The sequence below is a fragment of the Euprymna scolopes genome, chromosome 18, assembly GCF_053919585.1.
Source record: "Euprymna scolopes isolate OS-2025 chromosome 18, ASM5391958v1, whole genome shotgun sequence".
Lineage (NCBI taxonomy): Eukaryota > Metazoa > Mollusca > Cephalopoda > Sepiida > Sepiolidae > Euprymna > Euprymna scolopes.
The window spans coordinates 95,265,779-95,286,317 of record NC_136499.1 but is presented as its reverse complement, the minus strand read 5'-3'; the positions used below and the strand labels follow the sequence as shown (position 1 = coordinate 95,286,317).

Here is a 20,539-nt window from a genome sequence, read left to right as displayed (position 1 = left end):
AACTTCGCACGTTATCGTTCTTCTAATCTCACATTTCAAATTTCCTTTGCCCGTGTGCTTCTTAAAAGTGGATCTTACTAATACTAATGCTACACACACACACACATATATATATATATAGCGAACATTTCTGTAAAAGTCTGAGGAAGCTACAGACGGCCAAAAATACGGCCGAGTAGCTGAAACAATAATGTAACTTAACAGAAAGATACGGTAATCAAAAATAAACCGCATATTTGCTCTACAACAGCATTGAGCACTTTCTTCAGTTTTTATTAACTACCATCTCCACTATATATATATATACGTCGATCATCGGATCGTCGAAGACAAAATTCAAGCAAGGGCGGCGATTATAATTATAAAGATAACAAAATATTAAAAAAAGCATCTGTACTCATCCTGTTGTTTATTCAGACTGTTTTCAACATGGCATCATGATATTTTAACAAGCATTAAACTGATGCACCAGCGGACTGAATCGTCAACACAATAAAACGACCAAAGCTAATCTTCTTTGGATGCATGGAAAAGCCAGGGCAGACGAGAAAGATGTATATCGGTGGGATTTATTATAGGGGAAAAACGTCGAGGGTTTCTACATCAACGATGAAAAAATTGTATAAACGATGCATTAAGCTTATTGTGTTTGTTGATCAACTGGTCAGTGATCGTGTCATTTCAGAGTTTCTGTGCGATTTAGTATGACCTGAGTTGGCCACATCGACTACAAACTAATAATAAACTATGGTTGCAAAATTCAAATGAAGTAATACTTACCAACAGTAAGGTTCGTTGATTTGAGCCGTTCATTAGCATTAAGCCGGCAATGGTAAAACCATTCATTGGAATTATTGTATTTATAATCGACTGACAAGTCTTTCACATTAATACGTCCGTCGGGCATTCGGTACGCGTACGGACAAAACAAATAATAGTCTTTATATTCATTGGCATCGTAACAATTCCCGGCCGCAAACATATCTGGATCTCCTTCGACCATATTCCTTACAGCAGAATATAAGAAAAACTCAGAGTTCAAGACTTCCGGTCCTGCGCTTTTCCAAAGCCTCGTAAGAAAATTAGCGCGATTTACTGCGATTAGGGCCTGTCTGAGAAAACGGTTCAGACCATACTGTCTGACGACTCCAGCGCCCAAGTTGTACGAGGTGCCCTTGGTACAATTCTTCTTGTTCTTTTTGTACTCCTCGACGAGACCCAAGAATTTGGCGACCACGTCCACCTCTTCATCGTTAATGATTCCGGGTCCGGCCTCGACGCCGCTCTCGCCGTCGGCAGCTCCCCCGTCTTCGTCGAAATAATCGAAAGTGCTGTTGAAGAAGAGTAATGGATCGTACATACCACGTGTGGTGTTCATAATCGGAGGATAACTTTCAGACGTTTCGCCCTCATACGATCTGACACTGCCGATACAGGCAACCAACAGCGTACAGGCGAAAAACGAAGGCACGTAGCAAATGTGCCGGGTAGCGTGTCTAAACATGCTTAGTAAGACAGAGACCTCTGTAAGCCTTCACCTATAAGAACAATTTTTCCTTAGTATGTAAGGTTAGTGCGCTAACAGCTTTTGGCATGGTGAGTACCAGATATAGATTTTAGTGGCTAGTATTCCTGGTGATGGTGGTAATGATGCTGGCGAAAACATCCTCCAGTTTTTCGTCCGATATAAATCTGCCTGAAAAAAGAAAGAAAGGAAAACACGTTAAAATCTTTGATAAAATCACAATCTACAAAGTCAAATAAACAGTTTTAAGTTGGTTGCAGTTCGTATTCTTACAAATAAACAGTTTTAAGTTGTATGTTTGCAGTTCGTATTCTTACAAATAAACAGTTTTAAGTTGTATGTTTGCAGTTCGTATTCTTACAAATAAACAGTTTTAAGTTGTATGTTTGCAGTTCGTATTCTTACTAATAAACAGTTTTAAGTTGTATGTTTGCAGTTCGTATTCTTACTAATAAACAGTTTTAAGTTGTATGTTTGCAGTTCGTATTCTTACAAATAAACAGTTTTAAGTTGTATGTTTGCAGTTCGTATTCTTACTAATAAACAGTTTTAAGTTGTATGTTTGCAGTTCGTATTCTTACAAATAAACAGTTTTAAGTTGTATGTTTGCAGTTCGTATTCTTACTAATAAACAGTTTTAAGTTGTATGTTTCCAGTTCGTATTCTTACTAATGAACAGTTTTAAGTTGTATGTTTCCAGTTCGTATTCTTACTAATGAACAGTTTTAAGTTGTATGTTTGCAGTTCGTATTCTTACTAATAAACAGTTTTAAGTTGTATGTTTCCAGTTCGTATTCTTACTAATGAACAGTTTTAAGTTGTATGTTTGCAGTTCGTATTCTTACTAATAAACAGTTTTAAGTTGTATGTTTACAGTTCGTATTCTTACTAATAAACAGTTTTAAGTTGTTTACAGTTCGCATTCTTACAAATTGCTCTTGTTTTAAAGCTTTTGGAAACAATCATTCATGATAATATGCGCCCAAAGAGTTTCTATATTGAAGCTATAACATTTGATATTAAAACTTTATGTAAGTGTAACAGAGAGACGTTGCGAGCCTGTCTTTGCTTAATCGTTATTTTCTTGATAAGTGCTCGTCTGAGCTCAAATCTATGCCCCCGCCTCACCAAACTTTTACGAGAAACACTTGTCTAGCTGAAAATACTATCAATAATTTTCCCCAATCTTTATCTGTGCTTAAACGTAAACGTACATTCCATGATCAAATATTCTTTCTTAGAAACTTCCGTCCGCCTGCTTTCCAGCTGACTACAATATGATCGTCTTCAAGTCCAACGTAAAGAAGTTCTTGATGAGCTGTTCCTCTTAAGTTATCCAATTTATCAAATTTCCACTACTAACGATAACTATGATATGGTCCCATTGACTACTGTAAACTCATAAACCCTTATCGATTAGTGGCCTTGATAAGTGGTGACTTTTATGTGAAAAAAGAAACTTTTATGCCTCTCATAGCTAGGATCTTATAGCAAGTATAACATAACATTCGTATAAAAAAATTCATATTTACCCCAGTAATTCTTTATTACAGCTAAATGCGTGATGTGAAAACCGTACACCTGTGTATATTTGTTGACGAGAATAACTGTGCTTCACACTGTTTTAATTTTAAAAAAATAGAAACTACGCCACACATCCATTATATATATATATATATATATATATATATATATATATATATATATATATATATTCACTAACGTTTCCTATTTATATATATATACATATATATATATATATGTATATATATATATATAAATACGAAACGTTAGTGAATATATAATTTTGGCTTGCTCCTTTTTTATTTTGTTCACACACACATACACACACACACACACACACACACACACACACATATATATATGTATGTATATATACAGTGTATCACAAAAGTGAGTACATCCCTCACATTTCTACAAATATTTAAGTATATCTCTTAATGGGATAACACTGAAAAAATAATTTTTGGACACAATGAAGTAGTCTGTCTGGCATATAGAGGGTGACCCCCCCCCCCAAATAAAGCAAAAACTAATTGGAGGCCATCTTGAACATATGCTGTAGAACAGAGAAAAAAAAGGCCAAAGACCCTAGTATTTTGATGTGATGTTTTGAATATAATAAACTAGTTAAGACCAAAGTTTCATTTCATTCGGACAAAACAATAAGAAACGGGGCCTAATTAGAGTGGGGGTCTGTTTTTTATGGGTCACTCTGTATAACAGTTAATTTATTTCCCCTAAAAAATAACTCAGAACATAGCCATTAAAAGCTAAATCCCTGGCAACAAAGTGTTTACACCCCTAAGAAACCACACCCCTAAAAAGGGAGTACAAATCTAAAAAAAAACAAACTAAACCCTTAAATGTCTAAATTGAGTAATGCTTTTTTAACCTCCAAAATGTCATGTGACTCTTTAGCGTAACTATGGCATGTGTTCATAGGAAGCAGGTGTATTCAAATTTGTAGTGCAGCTCTCACACTCTCACTTACCAGTCACAGAAACTTCCAATATGGCGTCACATGGCAAATAACTCCCTGAGGATCTTAAAAACGTATTGTTACGCTACATAAAGATGGCCAAGGCTACAAGAAGATTGCTAACACCTTGAAACTGAGCTGCAGCACAATGGCTTAGATCACCCAACACTTTAAAAGAGCAGGCCTCGGATAGGTCGTCCAAAGAAGCTGAGCGCACGTGCTGAGCGTCACATCCAAATGCCTTTCTTGAAGTATTAGCGTAGGAGTTCTGTTCGCATTGCTGCAGATATTAAAGAGGTTGAATCTGTAAATATTTAACAGTAGAGTTGTTAATTTTCCGATTTCCGTGAAAACACATGTTAAATGTGTAAATATTTTCTCATGCGTAAAAATACGTATGTGGGCGATGATCTATCGATTTTAGTTTTACTGGTAATTTGAAATAAATAAAAATATTTATTATTTTATAATTACTATCCGTAGTAGAAGCTTTTGCTTTAAACAATATCAAATAAAAAGATAGTTTATAGGATCGTTTTTTTTTTTGCATCGGAAAACAAAGGACAACTATTTCCGATTCCAGTACCGATTCTGATTAATAGTCACAACACTTTCTAATCTAAATATTCTTAAGCCGGTTATATATATATATATATATATATATATATATATCTATAAAAGTGAAAGTGTCTGTGTGTCTGTGTGTGTGTGTGTGTCTGTGTGTGTGTGTCTGTGTACATTTCCATACGCAATAACTCTGTCAATTTTCAGTCTACAGACTCGAAATTTGATATAAAGTGTACTGAGATTTGGGAAAATCGATGTTATCGATTTTTGACAAGGAATTTCGCGATTTCGTGGTCAAAGTTCAACGATTCGACCTTTGAGAACTCTACCAAACTCCTCCGACAATTTTGGGTCTACACACTTGAAATTTTAGATATAGGTTCCTTGGACATGGATCTAAATTTAATAACTTGATTTGAGCCCCATACCATAAATTTTAAAGGAGTCATAATGGGGGTCAAAGTTTAAAAAAATTGACCGCTTTTTTTTTCTTTCTAAACATACACCTCCAAATACCCGGGCAACGCCGGGCACCCTTGCTATATATATATATATATATATATATATATATATATGATTGCGTAATCATGAAACACTACTGTCAGTATGTATAAATGAAAATTGGTGTTTAATCATAATTATGAAACTCCTCTCTGTCTATGTATGTATGTATGTATGTATGTGTGTATGTGTGTGTACATTTCCCTACGCAATAACTCCGTCAATTTTAAGTCTACAGTCAATGACTGGGCTATGAAACCATGTTTACTGCAAGGCTAAAAATTAAAACATGAACCAAAACCTACTACATTATGCATTCGTAATGCCGGCGTTCGACCTTCACTTGGCAAATTACGTTTTTTTTAATTTTCACCCTTTTGCACCGATTTTTTCGGGCCAAAACCAAAATATAAAGTTTCGCATGGATTCAAATACGTTATATATGAAGTTTCATGTCTGTAGACCAAAACCTCTAGGATGAGTTTAGTAGGTAAAATTTGTTAAACAAAAATATATACGTATACATAAATATATATGGAACCAATTTTGTGCTAACGATACACATTTTACGCAAATATTATGCAAGTATAAATCATGTAGAATATCTGCATGAATATAATTACACGTAATACTTAACTAAATATAACTATCCCATTAGAAAACCTTAGCAACTAATAGGGAATTAATTAAAATGAATGTTTAAAAGAATATCCAAATTAGCTAGATTGTTTGCTAGTGAATGCAATTGCACAATCGATATATAAGAAAATTGTATTTTTTTTTTAGATAAATAGAAAAGAGGGTTTTTTTTAATATGAATATCAATACACACAAAAGAAAAACTAATTTATAGGAGTATAGATAGATAGATAGATAGATAGATAGATGGATTATGCTGGACACAACATATAATAAAGATTTATAAGTTAAAAAAAAAAATGAATCGTGCGCCACCACCAAGAATCGAAACTAAAACGTTTAGCTTACGATTTACTTTTTCCTTTGATGTGAATGCCTGATTTATGAATACATTTTTTCTGCAAAGCTAAAAATTAAAACATGAACTAATAGCTATTACGTTACGCATACATATTCGTAATGGCGTTGTTCGACCTTCATCTGGCAAATTTGTTTTTTGTTTTTAATTTCCACACTTTTGCACCAGTTTTCCCCGGCGAAAACCCAAATATAATATAAAGTTTCGCATGGATTCTTACACACTAGATATTAAGTTCCATGTCTGTAGACTAAAAACTGACAGAGGAGTTTTGTAGGCAAAACTTTTTAAACAAATCGAATATATGCATATATAAATATATATAGAAAGAGGTTTGTGTTAACTATAAACCTTTTACGCAAATATTACGAAAGTATAAATCATGTAGAATATCTGCATGAATATAAATACACGTAATAGTTAACAAAAGATGATACTCCCATAAGAAAACCAAAACAAACAGGGAATTTATTAAAATGAATGTTTAAAAGAATATGAAAATTAGCTGGATTTCTCGCAGATGAATGCAATTCCATGACCCTTATATAACATAATTGCGTTTCCTATTTTTTTAAAAGGGTTTTTAATATAAATATGAATACCCCCCCCCCCACAATTTCTAGGGAGTACACACACACACACATATATATATATATAATTTAAATCAAAAAGATCAAAGAAACAAAAACAAAAAAACGGGCAGGTGGAATTGTTAAAATTTCCTTAAGGCCTTATCGTCTGACCCTCTAAGAGGAAACGTCAGAATGATAAATTAAACGCTAACAATCGAATGAGGAAAGAGGGAAATTGGTTTCAGTTGGAAAACCAGTGAGAGAAAAAAAATATAATTCTCACTGTTCAGGTGGTTTTAAATCAGTAAATATTTCCAACTGATGTTTCAAAATATTTTGTCTACACAGGCTAGGTTGAGAGTTATTAATGACTAACGCCTCAATGATATTGAGATGATAGTTCGACCTAGCACTGTATAAAACAGAAAACAAACCATCGGAATATTGGTCAGAACACCTATTTATACTAATCAGGTGATTACCGATGGCGGACTCATGAGCTTGGGAGTGCCCGGATGTTATCGAAGCTCATGAGTCCGCCATCGGTAATCACCTGATTAGTATAAAACAGAACTGAACCAAAGCATTTATTGTAGTGTTCATAGGCACCCTCCCCAATAATATATGAATTTAAAACAGGCGTAAAAAAACGTCTTACATCATCACATTCACATATCTACACATGCAAACACACACACACACACACACACACACATATCATTTTTTTTAAGTTTGTTTATGAAATGTCGTTACTTTCAATGCATACCGTTTTCGTTTAGCGGGTTTTTATTTTTAAGACCATTCACCGTTAATTTTTTTGAGTTAAGCTCAATGTGTCTATTTAATAGGGACCGAGCATATATAGTGCAAAGTTTTGTTGAAAATTCAGAGACTCACTTTTTTTTATAATTTTCGTTTATTTCCTCCATCTTTTTTTTTTGAAAAAAGATGGAGGAAGTGAGGAAGCATGGCTGTGGAAATCTTTTTACCCGAATACGATGTCCAGCATGTTAAAAATATACCATTTGTTGTAAAAATCTAATGGATAAACATCTGAAGAAGTTGGTGGGGACAGGATAGTTTTACGGAAACATAAATCGTAAAATTGCCACTCATTAATGAAACAGCTGTAATGGAAAAATCCAGGAAATAAACGAAGGTGATAAAAAGAAAACGCGAGTCTTTGAATTTTCAACAAAACTTTGCCCTATATATATATATATATATATATATATATATATATATATATATATATATTGTATGTGGATGGCTGTTAAGCCCCCCTGTTTGGGTTGAGCACTTTGTAAATATATTTTCACTCGACACGTATTTAAGCGATTAAGCGGTGACCACTGTTTGTTTGTAAACAAACTGATAGTTTGAGCACTGTGTGACGGACAAATGTTAATTTAATAGGCATTGGAGGTGAAATATTTTAGGGCACTGATTCGTGGTCCGATGGTTAGAGTTGCCGACTGTCAATACAGCGGTTGTAAGTTTGATCTTCGGCTGGGAAACGTGTATGTCAGCCGCACTTATAAGTTGTGATATAACGAAACATTACTGTATGTGGATTTATAACTGTATGTATGTGCGTACCTGCGTGTGTGTAAATATTTGTCACTTGCGTGTTATAGCTGCAAACTGTCTTTACCCTTAGCAACGTTTCACTCAATTTAACACTAAAATAAAATGGACATCTTTGTGCGCTAGGAGGTTATCCGTTCAAAAATGTTTTTTTTTCTTATTCAGGGATGTTTTTTAAGCGGTCGATTCTACGCAGCATCTTTGTTGACTGGTATTTTTTATGCTCTGCGGTTGAAGCTAGGTTTATATTTCCTGTTGACTAAGTGCCCCATTTAAATTGGAGAAACGATATCACTCGTACGACAATAAACATGTACCAAACCGTTCAGAGCGAAGTCGTCCGGCAGAATTATCACTCGACTTTGATGCTTAAGTAAAAAAATATCGACAACGTTTTTCTAACGTGAAAAAAAATGACATCATCCGGAAATAATAAGTTAAAACCTGTGTTGCATCAGACCTCAATACGGAGCATGTACATTGCCCGTTTTTCTGTTTGTTTTATTAGCCAGGCTAACAATATTCTTTCTTAACCAGATATCCTGTTAAATTATAATAATTTTAATATATGACGTTTCTGAATTTTTGAGATGAGGATTCGTTATTCGTATTATTTGGATTGGATTCTAATCTTGGGTGTGATTTTCACAACGTTTCAGTCGATGTGTTGGATAATAGCAGGGGTTTAAAAAGTTAAATTAGTTGTCTATCTATCTATCAATCTATCTTTCTATCTAGTGATATTGTTAAAATAGTTTATATTGGAAGTTATTTATTGTTTAGAGAATAAATTGGTCTGGAATGTAAAAGTAAGTTCTAACTGAAGATGTTTACAGAAATTAGTGAAGTTAAATACAAACAAAATAACCCACAACAATTGCGTACGTGACAGAGGTTACACGTTAGGAGACGTGTGCTGTTGATGATGACGTAATGGAACTAACAGGTCAAAGCGAACAGAAGTTTAGTCAGTCGAGAGTTTGAGTTTGGTAATCACAGTGAAAAGACACACTTCAAGACCAGGATGCCGGGCTAGAAAATAACAAGCAATGTAGATACGTAAGCAGACTCTTGGTGAAGATCAACCAAGACTGAAATAAATGTATTTTGTAAATATCGTTGTCTTGTGGCTCATAACAGAAGAAAATTCAGGTGTCTGTAATCATTTACAGTGAAAACAGAAGAACTCATGGAGAGAGAAAAAGCATGAAACATCTTCTAATATATCCACCTTTGATATGACATGAACATCAGTGACCCTCTTTGTAAAACATAAACACTTGTGATACCCCACTGTACAACATATGTCTATAAACCACTGTACAACATATGTCTATACGTTGATTTGATACGTCACTATACAACAGATGTAACCTCTGATTTTCTGCAGGTTGTCGAACTTAGGAAGGACCGCTGACGTAGGGGTTAGGATACTTGGAAAAATCAATTGTAAAAGTGATATTCTCCTAAAGGTTGTAGGTTCAATTCTCAGTGACATACAATTTCGTATTACTTATTACTTCTTATTATTCAAAAACTTTGCAAAATTTAATTTTCTTCCGCTTATATTAGGGTGAAACAATAGCGTTGCAGTACAAAAAAAATGGCGTCATGAGGACAATGAAAAAAGACACGATAGTGTTCCTTTGATAATATTGAATCTCGAACAACATCGAGTTTACCTGCTGGTAATATATATATATATATATATATATATATATATATATATATATATATATGACTGAATAGATGTTCTCCTTTTGCAAAACTCTGTGAATTAATATCTTATACATATGATTTAAACTTCATTAAAATCGGATATACGTGTTTGAAGTTTTAAGGTGATTTCTTCCCCATAACCCTTTCACGGAGCACGGAGATATTAAGTACATCAAGGAGAAGGAAAAGATGCGGATCAACTTCGATTGATTTCTACAGAAATTTGTATGCATGAATACACTTTTAGTGTTCATGTAGATTATCTAACGTTTTTTTCTATATGAAACATCTACACATCACACGCAGACAGGCATACACGTATAATACCTATCTTTAATTTCATACAAACACACACACACATATATACATAGATATAAATGTATATATATATATATATATATATATATATATATGATTACTTCATTTAATCACATAAATTAATATACGAAGATATAAATTTATTCCTAAATTTTAAGTATTTACTTCAACAGTGCCCAATACATAGGTAGAGCTAGGTACTAAGTTATAAAATATATATGGCAATTAAGTTACACAGAATATACCGCGTTTTATTATCGTGAGAATTCGTCATAAGTCTGACGTATTCTTACGAGAATGAAACGCGGAATATTCTGTGTAGCTTAATTGCCATATATATTTTATAACTTACTACCTAGCTCGACCTATGTATTGAGCACTGTTGAAGTAAATACTTAAAGTTTACGCATGAATTTATACTTTCGTATATTAACTTTATGTGATTAAATGAAGTAATCATATATATATATACATATACATATACATATATATAATTTTTAAACTACTACCTATATATATATATATATATACATATATATATTAGACTTTTTTAAAACTACTACCTACTCTTATATATATATATATATATATATATATATATATATATATACTTTATATTACACCAGTAATGTATATTTTCATAACGCACTATATATATATATATATATATATATGCACACATATAATCATATATAAAGAGAGAGAGAGAGAGAGAGAGAGAGAGAGAGAGAGAGAGAGAGAGAGAGAGAGAAAGTTTTCTACTTGAATGACGAGCAGAGTCGTAAAATACGCTTGCATATCATATTTTAATTTATGCATATTTCATATATATTATTATTATAGAATCAATTCTTTATCGATTATTATATATTATATTGTACCCAATACATAGCAATACTCTTCAAAAGTAAAAACAAAACAACAATACATATGACTTGGATGACATCAGTTAGAATCGAAACAGAAAACAAAATTTGTAAAGAATTTTTGGTAGAATTATTTATTAGAAGATTCAAGCAAGCAAGGAGGGTCAAGAGCGGTTTATGATTATGTCAATAAAAATATTCTTACTTGCTTTGTACATCTTGATAATGCAGAAGATTAAGAATCTATATATCTATATATCTATAAAAGTGAACGTGTCTGTGTGTCTGTCTATGTGTCTGTCTGTGTACATTTCCCTACGCAATAACTCTGTCAATTTTTAGTCTAAAGACAGGGTACTGAGATTTGGGAAAATCTATGCGATCGGGTTTCGGCCAGAAATTTGGTTGTTTTCCCGTTCTTTTCTTCCTTTGCGATACAGTTGTCGGCCAGAAATTTCGCTGATAAGGGGTCAAAGTTCAACGATTTGACCTTTAAGAACTCTACCAAACTCCTCTGACAATTTTGTGTCTAAACACTTGAAATTTTAGATATAGGTTCCTTGGACAGGGATCTAACTTAATAACTCGATTTGAGCCAAAAACAATAAATGTTAAGGGTTCATAAAAGGGGCCAAAGTTAAAAAAATTGACCCTTTTGCTTTGCTCAGCATACACCTCCTAACACTCGGGCAACGCGAGGCTGAAATGCTAGTATATCTATAAAAGTGAACGTGTCTGTGTGTGTGTCTGTCTGTGTACATTTCCCTACGCAATAACTCTGTCAATTTTTAGTCTACAGACTCGAAATTTGATATACAGGGTACTGAGATTTGGGAATCTATCTGATCGGGTTTCGGCCAGAAATTTGGTTGTTTTCCCGTTCTTTTCCTCCTTTGCGGTATGGGTTCGAGCCTGCCTTCCTACTACCATTTTCTTTTTGCTCAACATACACATCCAAACACACGGGTAACGCTGGGCTGAAATGCTAGTCTATCTATATATCTATAAAAGTGAACGTGTCTGTGTGTCTGTGTGTGTATATTTCCCTACGCAATAACTGTCAATTTTTAGTCTACTGACTCGAAATTTGATATACAGGGTACTGAGATTTGGGAAAATATTTGTGATCGGGTTTCGGCCAGAAGTTTGGCTGCTAAGGGGTCAAAGTTCAACGATTTGACCTTTGAAAACTCTACCAAACTCCTCCGACAATTTCGGGTCAAAACACTTGAAATTTTAGATATAGGTTCCTTGGACAGGGATCTATCTTAATAAGTTGATTTGAGCCCAAAACTATAAATGTTAAGGGGGCATAGAAGGGGTCAAAGTACAAAAAAAAAATGGCCGTTTTTTTGTTGTTTTTTGTTGTTGTTCAGAATACACCTCTAAACAGCCGGGAAACGCCGGGCCGAAATGCTAGTATATCTATAAAAGTGAATATGTTTGTTTGTCTGTGTGTGTACATTTCCCTACGCAATATCTCTGTCAAGTCAATTTTTAGTCTACAGACTCGAAATTTGATATATAGGATACTGAGATTTGGGAAAATCTAGGTTATCGGGTTTCGGCCAGAAATTTGGCGATTAAGGGGTCAAAGTTAAACGATTTGACCTTTGAGGACTCTACCAAACTCCTCCGACAATTTATGGTCTAAACAGTTGAAATTTTAGATATAGGTTCTGTGGACATGGATCTAGCTTAATAACTTAATTTGAGCACAAAACAATGAATTTTAAGGGGTTATAATAGGGGTCAAAGTAAAAAAAATTGACCTTTTCTTTTGCTCAAAATACACCTCAAAACACCACGGCAACCATGCTAGTATATATATATATATATATATATATATATATATATATATATATATATATATATATATAAGTAGTCCCTGCCAAATGTATGAAGTGTTTTTGATTTTCGTACCAGAGTTTTTCGTTAAAAGTCTACCAAAAATCAGGTAATTATCTAATCAATATAAACTTTTTAATAAGTAAGGAATACACTTTGTATGGATACTAGCGAGGGGTACCCGGCGTTGCCCGGGTGTTTTTATGTGTGTGAAAAAAACCCGAAATGTGAAAAAAACAGGTGCCTGTGAAAAAAAACCAAAAAAAACGAAGCCTTGACGCGCAGTTGGAACATAGTAAAGTGTGAAAAAAAAAAAAACAGGTGCGCGCTTTTGATTGATGTGACGGCGATAGGTATTCAGCAGTAAGCATTTTGTGCGGGACAGTTTTTAATGAGGTCAATAAATCGGTTTGTTTGTTTTGAAAAACTCGCTCCCTGTTTATTAGGGGGAGCGTCTCGTCTCGTCTCGAAATTAAAGCTACCGTCTGATATGACGAAGTCGACATTGACCAAACGTTGCTTAGCTCTCTAGAGACCACTGGCAGTAATTAGAGACGAGTTTCGCTTTTTGTTTATACCGAAAACCGAATGTAACGCGTGCCGATGCGGGAAATGTCGAATAATTAACGCTTGAAAGTCAATAAAATTAAATAGACAGGCAGGCTCCGTGGTTAAGTGTGAGATATTACAATTTATAGATGATATAAAAAGTTTTAAGAAGTTTTGAAGCGAGCGAGCGCTTCTCTGAAAGAAACCTTTTGTGGACATCGAGGAAAAGCGTACATACATACATACATACATACATACATTTTCGCTTTTATATATATAGATAACATTTTTTTTTCACATTCGTTATATAAATATATTTTTTGCGACTTCATCTCCCCCTTCCCCATTTGTCCTTTTTCGACCTCTTAAAGTCCAAGCGATCCACTAAGCTCACGTTTCTTTTGTGGTAGGAGAAGAGTGAACAAGTGTATAAAGCAAAAGAAAAAATAAATAAAAATAAAAAAAAGTTCACAGGGTGTCTTCGATATCGAAGATTAAAATCTGAAATTCGAATGTGTTTAATTTTTTTTATCTTTTGCGTCTTAAAGATTCATGGAATAAGTTATCAATAATTCTTATCTTTAAGATGAGTTTTAAAAAAGTATTTTTTAGGAAAACACTAAAATGGTTATACTTTTAAATCTTCAAAAATAAATTTAAAATGTTATTTTAGAATGTGTAAAATTTCCATGTATCAGTACATGCGTTAACGAATCGATACCCCCCCCAAAAAAAAAGAAGACAGCCTGTGAAAATTATAATATTAATTGTATTTTCTTATTACGTTTTTTTAAGAAACGGTAGCCCGTTACAGTTTACAAAAGTTTTTTTCTCCCTTTTTGAAAATTAACTATAACTATGAAGACATGGATTTCCGTAGATGATAGTTGTGACATTCCAACAAGTTGCACTCCCCCAGAGAGTTACCAAAAACGACCCTTTTAAAGGCCATCAAATTCTAATGAAAATCTTTGTCAACTTGATTTATGCAATAATGAATTGAGGAAAATACAGTGTAATCTGGTTTATGGAAAAAAAGTGCGGCTCATTCGTTATTGTTAATTAGAAAATAAGAAAGGAAAAATTATTTTAATCATGAAATTAGAAACTGACTGAAAGTGATGTTAAAACTGAGAAATATAATGCTTAAAAATTTATGATTTATGTCAAAATAAAAAAAAGCAGGTTTTCTTTACTTCGAACAAATATTATGAAAAATAAAGCTTGATTGATCAATTATTATGAAGGAAAAACTATAAAGCTAAAAATGACATATTTTACCATAAATGGTATTTGTAATTATAATTAAATTCAATTATATAAAAAATGTATTTGCATGTCTAGTAACGTGAAAATGCTTAAATAAATATTTAGACGCGACTTGTTTCCATACATAAAATCCAAGATGACGGCGGTAAGCACATTGGTCCTTAAAATGTACGAGATCATGCGAAATAATTGACTTATTTGAAATTATTTAAATATAAGGTAAATATATTCTAATATTTTGGCATATTCTTATAGCAAACCATAATAAATCTTAATTAGATATAAAAAAGTTAGTTTAATTGATTCGAAAACCTTAAAAATATATTATGTTATGTTGACAATGGATCACAGCGTTTTCTTTTTTTAATTTAAAACTTTAAATTCTATTAAAAATTATAGAAAAGTATTATATTATTTTGCTTTTAACAGAATGAACTTCAGGATTTTATCTTTCTGGTAAAACCAAAAGTTGTTAAGAAATCACGGACTTTAATAGATTTTAATAAGCTTTAGAAAAACAGTTTTCGATCGATTGCCGGTCAGTATATATAAGTGACCTGTCTATTCTCTATGTGAGCACCGGTCTCTACCAAACATCTCTGTCACTGACTTGCAACTTGATATATTTGAACACGTGGAACAATTTCGACTTGATATTTATTCGGTAAATAGAGATGATAAGGGATCAAATGTGAAAAAAAAATGTAAAGTACGTCGACTTAAAGTGCTCTTCTACATATGCGCAAGTATACATTTATACGTTAATGTTGGTTAATTTTTAGAATTTTGATACCCGTCTGTTATAAGCTGAAACGGTAACGAATAAAGCTGGAGAGCTAAATGTCTTGGTTTCGATTTTAGCTGCTGACATCTAAGTCATATTTTTAACTTTTGAAATTACTACTCTATATAGGGTACAATATAATAATCCACAAGTAGTGTCTCTATTATAATAACTATAAAACCTGCATAATTTAAAATATCATATTTAAGCGGATTTTACGACCAGTTAACGCCGGACAGCCACTAATATATATTGGGTACAATATATTAATATCTAGATTACTCACTATATGTTGCAGATTAGTACCCTACGAATAGAAAGTCTTAGTTACATTAGCTAGTTTGCATAGCCATACTGAAAGAATGTAGAAAATAGTTTTAATAAAACAATAGAAAATAAAATAAATTGTAATAGGAAAGAAATTAAACAAGTCAATATTGGATAAACAATGGCACTATTTTGTTAAGCAAAGTAAGAAGTTAGAAATAGTTTAAAAGCCAGTTTAAGATCTTCATATAAAGAAGGCAACTTTTAACAATGACAAAAAATAAGCTTTTTGCATAAAGTCCTTGCATAAGAGAATTTTCTAGAGTTGAGTTTCGAGTTAGCAGAGAGGTTAGCTCGGAGAGGTCGTCTATTGTACTCCATAAGCTTTAAAAAAACGCATTTAATAAAGACTAGCCTGGGTGCCGGCATTGACTGGTGTTTGGAGGTGTGTATTGAGCAAGAAAAAAGTGTTAGTAGGGAGGTAGGCTCGAACCCATACGCGAAGGAGGAAAAGAACGCGAAAAAATGTCATGTTATTGCCGTTGCGTCCACTGCCAACTGGAAGTGGCGAAAATTTAAATTTAAGGCTAGTCAATCGAAAAGAGACGATGACTTTAAAAAATATCGGCGAAAAAAGCGACCCCTCCTTGTAGAAAATCGCCAAGTTGAGGGTGAAGGAATTAATATTTTTTGCCAAGTTTTCGGTATTTGTCGTCCGAAGGGTCGAGCCTCAAAGTGATACTGATCTCGTGAAAATCCTTCGCCTCTGTTGAAAGTTTTAGGCATACATACATACATACATACATACATACATACATACATACATTTAAACAGACAGGTGAGATTTATATTATAGATGTAAAAAATTTGGAGAAGTTGTTACTCTAAACTTTACAGAATTGTGAATGAAGTTATATAAAATATAACCAGTTGTTATGATGCTTCTTCGCGTGCAAATAATGTTCTTTTACAAAACCTTAAGCAAATACCAACCGCACAAAGGCACAAAGGAACGCAGGAAAGAAATTATGTATCATTTTGTCAGTTCACCACGCAGGCAAGGATATGTTTGTTCGTTCTGTTTTGTTAACCGTTAATTTAATATGTGCTACAGACACACGCACGCACATAATGGTAACGACGTATGCATTTTATACATCCATTTAAAGAGACACGATTGGTGTCACTATCAATTCACTCAACAGACGACGTCGGTATATTTCGTACATATATTGTAAAGAATATGTACGCATAGCATAATTATAAATAAGAAATTTGCATTAATCAAAATATCATATTGAAGCGTATTTTACAACCGGGCAACGCCAGACTTCTTACTAGTTTAAATGAATTTTAAACAATTTTATCAGAAAAGACAACAAGTTTGTCTATAAACACATATATTCACCATCTGTTATATTAAAAATGGCATCGCGCATATACACCAGTGTTTTCATTTTGATTTTTATTCTCACAACATATCGTCTGATGGGGCCTGCTGTCACATGGAAGGGGACACATCCCAGTAATTAAAGGAGAAACATGGATAAGTTTGAAAATGATATTTGTTAAAAGAACAAAAGTTAGAATTGAACCCAGTATTGATTCATTGATTAATTGAACTCTGTTCCGTCTGCCTGCTTCCCCCTGACTACAACTTAGATGTCTTCAAGTCCAACGTAAACAAATTCCTGATGAACCGCCCCCTTAAGTAGACACTCTAAAATATCCACACTAACGTACACTGCACTTACAATAACCCTTATCCATGAGTGGCTTCCGGACCTTGATAAGTGGTGACCATCTTGTAAAAAAACAAAACAAAAAACAAACAATAACACAAGTAAAAAGAGAATACATATTGCAATCGTAGGATTGTAGAGCGATTTTCGTTGTTCTTGGAAATAACTAAATATATTAATCATGTCAGAATTAGGTGAGATATCGGACAATGTAAATTTAGGAATTTTCTTGGTACTTGTGCATAATTTGAAGCCGACGTAACTCAGCTTCCGAACGGCTTTCCTCGGAGCAAGACATCGATCAGCCAATTAATGTACCGCAAAGTAGCAGACGAACTTTCCGAAACAAAAATTGGAAGGAAATACATATCATTAAATTCATTAAGCAGCACACACCTGTAACAGCCCTTTACTGAAAACTGTGTAAACAAAAAATATGAATATTACCAATAAAATAAAATACGCATTACGTGCGCTTGAAAGCCAAATAACAACGTAATATTAAGGAAAATAAACAAATATTTTACTTGCTTGAAATTTATAATATAAATATATTTCGGAGCTAAACTCCATCCTCACTATGTTGTTTTCTTTCTTTTTTTCTCTTCTTCTTTCTTGCTATGTTGTAAGGTTGGAGAAAGAAAGTCTGTTTGTAAAAGTCCGCGCGTTGTTTCAGCGGTTGTATTCTGAACTGCGTACTTTATAATTATTCAAATTAAATCAACATTCCTATAATGGAACTCACACCCTTGATGTGAATATTACCAGTTTGATAAAATCTTCGATGACGCCGGTAAAAGCGGTCTCCTATTGTCAAGAAAAAAATTAATTGCTAAAAAAAAACACCCAACCCCTCCAAAGAAAAACCACCATTACCGACCCCCCCAAATTTATTAATCGTTTTCATGAAAAAAAGTTTCTTTCATTGTTACGCAAAAAACATAAAAAACTTTGTTTATCTGTTTTGTTTTGAACTTTTTCGTTGGACAAAACAAAACAAACAAAACAAAAAAACAAATTACAGTAAAAATCTTATCATATTACAAAAAATAAAACAAAACACTTGTTATGGTAGGTCGTTGTTTTTTGTTTATTTTATTTATTTCTTCTGTTAAAATTATGTTTATATGTTTCCTTCATTTTTTTTAGCAGTGTCTGTTACACTTTCATAATCGGCGAAGCTCGGCGGTCAACGTTGTGTTCCGAGCAACGCCGATCAAACGTTGAGTTACCTCTGGTTCAAATTATGCACGAGTACCATTTTCTGTGTTTGCCAAAAAGTGTTGGATGTGTATGTGAATCCACGTGAGGGAATCATATCGTTGGGCACGCTTTTGACGTCATGAAGAAAGAGAATTTACAATATATTCAGAGAGCGTTCGAAGTTAGAATCAGAGAGAGAGAGAGAGAGAGAGAGAAAGAAAGAGAGAGAGAGAGAGAGAGAAATCAGTAGAGATCGATCAGTCAGAGTCGAGTCGAGAAGAGGGCGTTTGCTGAAACCCTGTTGGAAGCGACCAGAGGGGAAGATCAAACAATGTAGAATGTAAAAGGCATTTGAATCTCTGATCATCATCAACCGATGGAATAAAACAGCATCATATATTTGTAAACCCTGTCTTCGTTTATCGTCTTTGAAAAATGAAAGGTAATATGATTTTTGTTTATCATCTTGTAAATGATCTTGCAAGTGTTCATTTTCATAAGTAATGTATCTCCCCTCTGTGTTTAAAAAACTGAAGTCCCCAAGAATTACGCTCACGGTCGTCGTCGTAATGTATACAGAAATATAAATGTCTCTCCCTCAGTATTTACCAGCTGTTCTGTATCTCCGTTATATCGATATGTACACTCCACTACATTACACTGCGACCTTATTCAGGTGTAACTTTTCCGACTCGAGAATCATGGTGTCTAATTTGGAAATTTGAACGGAATTTCGAATAGAACCCTTGATTTAATCCACGAGGATAGCATGCACTCGTTCCGTCAGCCATAACTGGGCTGAAGTTATTAGGAATTGGCAATTGTATTCTTAGTTCTTAGTAAACTTTTAACATCCAGAAGAGTGTCACCTAGAACTAAAACTTGATTAGTACTTGATCCGTTACGCCACAGGTTATTGCGTTAAAAAAAAAAGAAAGAAAAAAGATTTCAAGTTCAACAAGATGCAACAGAAAAAGATGGAGGTTACATCGGCTGAAACATTGTTAGAATAACAATTAAGATCTGAATAATGGAAATAATGCAAATGATCAATCCTTACCTCAAATATTCATGAAGTAATGTACAAATTCAAAAAATATAAAAAAAGACTATAAATATTGTCCTAACTAATTTTAGAAATCTTTCAAGTTTTTTTGTTTCATACAGACAAACGGGAGAGTGCACTTTATGTGCTTCTCATTCTTTCAATCGTTTCCGATAGCAAGTCATCATCCACCACACGTAAGGCATATATGCTGCGTTTAAAACATGTTGCATCCCACCTGCAAGTTTCTGGACTCTCTCTAACAATATTTGTAAATTCATTTCAACCAAGAATAAAAGTGAAATACATGTGGAATTTTAACTTCTTAGGTTCTTTTGTACAAACGCTGTCATTTTCATATTTGCACGCCAGGGCGGGGATGTATGTGTACATGTGACCGTTTCTTTTAAGTATATATGTGTGTACCTGCGCATGTGTGTACCCGTGCCCACGACCGCTAGCTGACCCTCTCCAAACAATAAACAACAAAATAAAAACTAAAAATAAATAAACCGAATCATAGCCCCCCCGCCTCCAAACATAAGCGAACACCCAACATGTCAAGACATACTTACCAAGAAATCATCTCACCAACGAGACGCATAAAAACTTTAACTTTAAGACTCGAATTGTAAAGTAAACCCTCCCACCCCCACATATTCCCCTTTCCCTCCATG

General features: G+C 33.6%; 1 protein-coding gene across 3 annotated transcripts in view; it reads right to left on the bottom strand.

Annotated features, from left to right (window-relative positions):
- Positions 1-20,539, bottom strand: part of LOC145297688 (metabotropic glycine receptor-like) — a 1,009,734-nt gene that overhangs the window by 439,621 nt on the left and 549,574 nt on the right. For all 3 annotated transcript variants that reach the window (XR_013870309.1, XM_080143885.1, XM_080143886.1), the window contains exon 3: positions 781-1,696. Coding sequence is in view for 2 of the 3 variants with exons in the window: in XM_080143885.1 (XP_080000011.1) it covers positions 781-1,504 (724 nt within the window). In the remaining variant the exon portion in view is untranslated. The remainder of the gene's footprint in view (positions 1-780; positions 1,697-20,539) is intronic.